This window comes from Trifolium pratense, linkage group LG2 (assembly GCF_020283565.1).
Source record: "Trifolium pratense cultivar HEN17-A07 linkage group LG2, ARS_RC_1.1, whole genome shotgun sequence".
Lineage (NCBI taxonomy): Eukaryota > Viridiplantae > Streptophyta > Magnoliopsida > Fabales > Fabaceae > Trifolium > Trifolium pratense.
The window spans coordinates 41,081,268-41,087,370 of NC_060060.1; the positions used below are offsets into that span (position 1 = coordinate 41,081,268).

General features: G+C 33.0%; 1 protein-coding gene across 2 annotated transcripts; it reads left to right on the forward strand.

Moving 5' to 3' along the window:
- The first annotated feature begins 1,150 nt into the window (after positions 1-1,150).
- On the forward strand, positions 1,151-4,728 carry LOC123909936 (PGR5-like protein 1A, chloroplastic). Of its 2 annotated transcripts, none has more exons than XM_045960880.1 (11): positions 1,151-1,542; positions 1,755-1,873; positions 1,978-2,074; positions 2,146-2,246; positions 2,477-2,533; positions 2,776-2,852; positions 3,008-3,059; positions 3,182-3,292; positions 3,374-3,471; positions 3,600-3,714; positions 4,351-4,728. In XM_045960880.1, the coding sequence occupies exons 1-10, from the start codon at positions 1,335-1,337 to the stop codon at positions 3,667-3,669; spliced, it is 990 nt and encodes a 329-aa protein (XP_045816836.1). In that variant the 5' UTR covers positions 1,151-1,334; the 3' UTR covers positions 3,670-3,714; positions 4,351-4,728. The 2 variants fall into 2 exon arrangements, with proteins under 2 accessions (XP_045816836.1, XP_045816835.1); XM_045960879.1 differs by lacking the exon at positions 4,351-4,728 and adding an exon at positions 3,772-3,979 and having other exon boundaries at positions 3,600-3,675.
- The last annotated feature ends 1,375 nt before the right edge of the window (positions 4,729-6,103 follow it).

The following is a 6,103-nucleotide window of genomic DNA, read 5'->3' on the forward strand; positions in this document are numbered from 1 at the left end:
GATTTGGGCCCTCTTCGCTATTTCTAGGGAATTGAAGTTGCCTACTCTCCTAGGGGTTATCTTCTATCTCAATCCAAGTATATTGCCAACATTCTTGAGCAAGCTCGCCTCTCTGATACTCGAGAAGTAGATAGTCCACTAGAGTTGAATGTGAAATATGTTCCATTTGATGGTGTTCCTTTAGCAGATCCTAGTTTGTATCGTACTCTGGTTGGAAGCTTGGTGTATCTCACTATTACTAGACCTGATATTGCTTATGCAGTGCATGTTGTCAGTCAGTTTGTTGTTTCTCCCACTACTGTGCATTGGGCAGCCGTACTTCGCATTCTTCGTTATCTTCGGGGAACTCAGTTTCAAAGCCTTTTGTTTCCATCATCTTCTTCATTAGAGTTACGTGCTTACTCTGATGCAGATTGGGCTGGTGATCCTACCGACCGTAAGTCTACCACAGGGTTTTGTATCTTTCTCGGAGATTCTCTCATTTCTTGGAAGAGCAAAAAGCAGGACATTGTCTCCCGCTCTTCTACTGAAGCTGAATATCGTGCTATGGCATCCACGACTACTGAAATTGTTTGGTTGCGCTGGTTACTTTCTGATATGGGTGTTCATCTTTCTGAACCAACTCCTATGTATTGTGACAACAAAAGTGCCATTCAAATTGCCCACAACTCAGTATTTCATGAACGCACTAAGCACATTGAAATTGATTGTCATTTCACTCGTCATCATCTTCAGCATGGCACCATTGCTTTGCCTTTTATTTCTTCCTCCTTGCAGATTGCTGATTTATTCACGAAGACACATTCTATTAAACGTTTTCGTTTCTTGATTGACAAACTCTCGATGTTGCCTATCACTGCATCGTGAGTTTGAGGGGAGATGTTAGATAATAGTAATTATATTATTATGTAAGGGTAGTTTGGCCTTTTCAAATCTTTTGTTTATATACTCTATTGTAACCCTTGTGTTTCTAAGTTAATTTGTTCATTCTATTGAAACCCTAAATTAAAGAGGTCTTTCTCTTTCTCTATGTTTCTGTATGATTACCATTGTTAACAATTATCACATCACAAAATTAATTATCAACAAAAAAAAAAAAAAATAGTGAAACAAGAGGAGAAGAAAGGAAGAATTAAGCACTTCCATGTCCCTCCACACATTAACAGTTACCTTATCGTTGGGCTCTCTTTTGTTTCCCTCCAAACAATATTGACCCTTAATGAATTCTCCAAATGCACAAAATAATAATGCTAATACCAAACCAAATACATAACTACAACTACCTCCATCACCACCAACATAATTTTCTTCATTAAATCATCATCATAATCATCATGGCTAGCAAATTATTAGCATTCACATTAACATGTCCACGTCCATTTACTGCCTCTACAGCACCATTTCCAAGTTCAACAACTTTGCTTCCAACATTCTCCACTTTTGCTTCTAGACTCCATCCTATTCAACTCAATGCCGACCGACACTCTTACCTTCGTCGAAGCCTATTTGTGTTTCCCGCCAAAGCTACATCTGATCAACAAGGTCTTAGGATGGTACTCCCTTCGATCCTAAATATATCATAAAGTTGGATTAACAAAAGTTAATGTGTCTGGTCCAAAAATCAACCTCCGTTGACCCAACTTTCTCGTATATTTAGGACAGGAGGAAGTATTTTTTTTTCTTTCATTGGTCTAACATTGTTTCCTCCTCTTTATGATCTTTCTATCTACTTAATTGCTGTTGTTCACTTTCAGATGGCAAGGTTGAAGAAGATGGTGTTGTTGATAGTAAAATCTTACAATATTGTAGCATTGACCAAAAAGAGAAGAAATCACTTGGTGAACTTGAGCAAGATTTTCTTCAAGCACTACAAGTATATACAATTCATTTCAATTTTTTCATCTTATTATTATGTGTTCTGTTTTAAGCAACTTTTAGAACAGAGTACTCTGTTTATTATATTGAATATTTGAATAGGCATTCTACTATGAGGGAAAGGCAACTATGTCAAATGAGGAATTTGATAATCTCAAAGAAGAACTCATGTGGGAAGGAAGCACTGTTGTAATGCTAAGTATGAACCAATCAGACTGATGTTACTACTGTTACTATAATTTATAACAATGCATGAATTTTTTTGTACAGGTTCTTCTGAGCAAAAATTTCTGGAAGCATCTATTGCTTATGTGTCTGGAAAACCAATCATCAGTGATAAAGAGTTTGATGAATTAAAAATGAAGCTAAAGGTGTGTTATTTTCATTTCATCAACGAAAAATTGTATATCATATAATGAGAGTATAAGGGATACTTCAACCCTTAGGACATAAGCAGTTTGGACCTACTAGTACTATTATATATGAAATTTATATCATTTTAAAATATATGGTGTTTATTATATAACGTGTGCGCGCGCGCACGTAACTCTTTCTTGTAGTAGTATCAAATAATGATTCTATGTGGATTTCATTATTTTAGATTGAAGGGAGTGATATTGTTGCCGAGGGTCCCCGGTGCAGTCTTCGTAGTAGAAAGGTATGTTTCATGTTGAATTTGTAGCTTGTTTGTTCCCTTTCAATTTAGTATATATAAAGGGAAAACCATAGCATAGGGTCCATAGATCATTTATATTATAGGTCTATATGAGATGTTTGCTTAGCACGTAGTTTTGATAGGCGTTAACTCTTCAGTTCTCAGGGGAAAGGGACGCCGGTAATATTATGTATTTATTGTCAATGTTTACTAGTAGTTACTAATCAAAACATACCCTTTTATAGGTTTACAGTGACCTTTCGGTTGATTATTTAAAGGCATTCCTACTGAAAGTCCCAGCAACTGTTGTTGCATTAGGATTGTAAGTAATTTTCCTTCTTTTATCGATTACACACAGGGCATGCAATTCGATCGATGAAACTGAAAGTTTGAATAATATATGTGTTTGTTAGGAACATTTTACTTGGATTTTGCATAACATTTGCTTTTTTTAAAATGTTTCCTCTATAATATCAGGTTCTTCTTCCTTGATGATGTGACTGGATTCGAGATCAATTATCTTATAGCGGTATATCTTCTCATTTTCATTCATGTGTAATTATCTCGATTCTCAAATATATAAAATTACTGCTCGAATTTCGCCCTGTAAAATTAATGATTGTAATAGGTTTTGTGAATTGTGAAATGCAGATTCCAGAACCTTTTAGTTTCATTTTGACATGGTTTGCTGCTGTTCCCTTCATTCTGTGGTTTGCTCAGTCAATTACAAATGCAATTATAAAAGATTTCTTGATTCTGAAGGTATTGTTTTGGTAATTTATATATGTTAAGTTATATTGAACCGTTACATATATACTAAGATGTAGTTATTTTTAATTAAAGGGTCCATGTCCTAATTGTGCTACTGAAAACACATCCTTCTTTGGGACTATATTGTCAATTTCAAGTGGCAATTCAACTAACAAAGTCAAATGTGAGAAGTAAGTATCAAACTATTTGTGCACTATTAAGTCATGTGATTAATTTCATATTCATTTTCTTGTTATTAAGTTAATAGTATGATTTATGATAATTAAGATTAATTTAACAATCCAAATTTATGCATCAGTTGTGGAACTGTGATGGTATATGATTCAACAACAAGATTGATTACACTGCCAGAAGGAAGTAATGCATAAGTCGAGGTAGATTAATTCCTTGAATATCTCTACTGAATATAATTAGTAAGAACAACTCATCCCTAATTAGTGTAACTAATCTTTTACATATCTCTATTACAGGATATGCAGGCATGCCTGTGGTGTGTCATATCATTGTACATGTGGAGGGATTAGTTCATAATTGGTAGAGAAGCTTAAATGTGTCACTATACTTGTAATTTTATGATATTTGAAATTTGTATATTGAGACTGGGTCGGATTTTATTTTGTTCGTTAAGAGTTTCACATCGATTGCAAGATAATCTGAATATATGTTTATAAAGTAAAAGTAAGACTCACTTTACAAACTGATTTTTTATAGATTAAGTTAGACTTAACTCTCAATTCTAAGAAGGTATCAGAACTGGAGAAAATTTTAAGGTTGTTAAAAAATTAAATCTAAAAATATAATTTTGGAAGTAGAATTTTAATTTTTTTCACATAAAACTTCTTTTATTTATTTTATAACATGACCTTGATTTTAATTATAACTTAACATAATAATAAAATATGTATGAAACCAAACAACTTAGGGTCACAATATAACTTAGGCGTCATATTTTAATTTTGAATGATAGTAGATTTTAAAAATTAATTTAACTTTTCATACATAACTTTTCACATAAATTATTTTTTCACATATCTTCTTCATCTTTGCAGCATCAACAGGCGTACGAGGAATGAGTCGCAGCACATTAGGGTCACAATCTTTGTATGTAACACCAATGAGTATGGCTTTCTTTGTAAAGCCTGAACCTCGAGTCATTCTCGACTGACGAACCAATGTTGAATCTCGGGATTTGGAGCAGCTCATTTTTTATTTCTGTACTTTTTTCTCTGCGGCTTTACAAAAGAGAAGACGATCGAAAAGAGAAAAAGGGAAGGGTTATATGTTATTTGGGTTGGGCTGGGCTGTGCATTTGGTTCATATGATTTGAGGGAAAAAACTTCATTTACACTAAAAAAAAAAAAAAAACCTTGTTTTTAGTAGCTTGATATAGTTTGAAAGAAATAACATATTTAGTTTATTCGTTGAAATTCGTTTAAACAATTTTCGCACTAAACAACACTCCCCATATCCAAAGGATAATGCTGCTGGATATGGTTCGAATATATTGGTAACGAAAATGGAATAAATAGTTATGCTTCATTTTCAATACCAATTATGTGTGTATTATCAAATGACAACTTTATATTATTTTCTTTTTAAGATAAGAATACTTTCAGTAACCCACTACTTAGGGTCATTCTATATGGATTGGCTATGAAAATGATCGAATAGCTTTATTTATGCATTCCACTTACCATAACCACTAGTTCATTTCTCAACTTGAATCATCTCGTTGAACTTACACTGCGTGATATTGGGTTGAATTATGAATGCAATGTCAAGTTTCTCCTCTTGAAGAAACTCTAGATAATCAACCTTAAATTTTGTACTTGTGGAAACGTGATCAGTTTCTTGCATGGATGTCTTCTATTAGAAGAATTGATTTCCATCTCATTAAGGATTAATGATTTTCACTTAGCTGACTGTTTAAATTATATTGAGGAGCCGTTGCCGCGCTTAGCTAGTGCCAAGCTTGAAGGTTCATTTCTGCCACTTGAAGTTGCGAGTCACGCACACAATAATTTAATTGCTAGATTGGTACGAAAATTGACATTAATTTTAAGGCACACAACATTGGTATATAAACTTAATTTTGTATACCAATGTTGTTCCACGCGCCCAGTGCATGACCGTGTGCACCTAAGTCAGTCATCTTCCAAAACCAAAATTTGACATTAATTTTTAAGGCACACAACAATAGTGACATTGCATGCAAGATGTTGAAGTATTGAAGATGGGATTACTGGATAACAAGTCCACACAACTAACACCAACGTTTGTAGTTTTTTTTTGTGTATTGAACTTATTAAACTAGGAGAAAATAAATTAGCAAAAAAAAATTAGACAAAAAGAGTAAAATTTGAAGCTACTGACTAGTTTTTTGCTAATGACACACACAAAATGACAAAATTAAAGACAGCTTTATTTTCTATATTTTTTTTTAATTCATCTTTTTCTTTGATTCAAAGAGTTGACTAATAAAACTTACATTAAAAATGAAAGTCAGCTATTGAATATACTTTGTTGAGTTACAATAACTACAAACAAAAATGATTTTTCTAATCGTTTCTCGGCATGCAGAGCTATGAAACTTTAATTATTTTTTTTGAGAGAATGCATAGCTATGAAACTTGTTGTAGGCACGTTTTTCAGTCATACATATGAGAAAATGTGCAATATGAGTATATGACCTTTACCTTATATTCTACTATATTTCTTTTCCTGACTTTATGGATTATTAATCGTGGATCAATCACCTTTCAATTAATTAACAAAAAATAAAATAAAATCGATTCATCATAA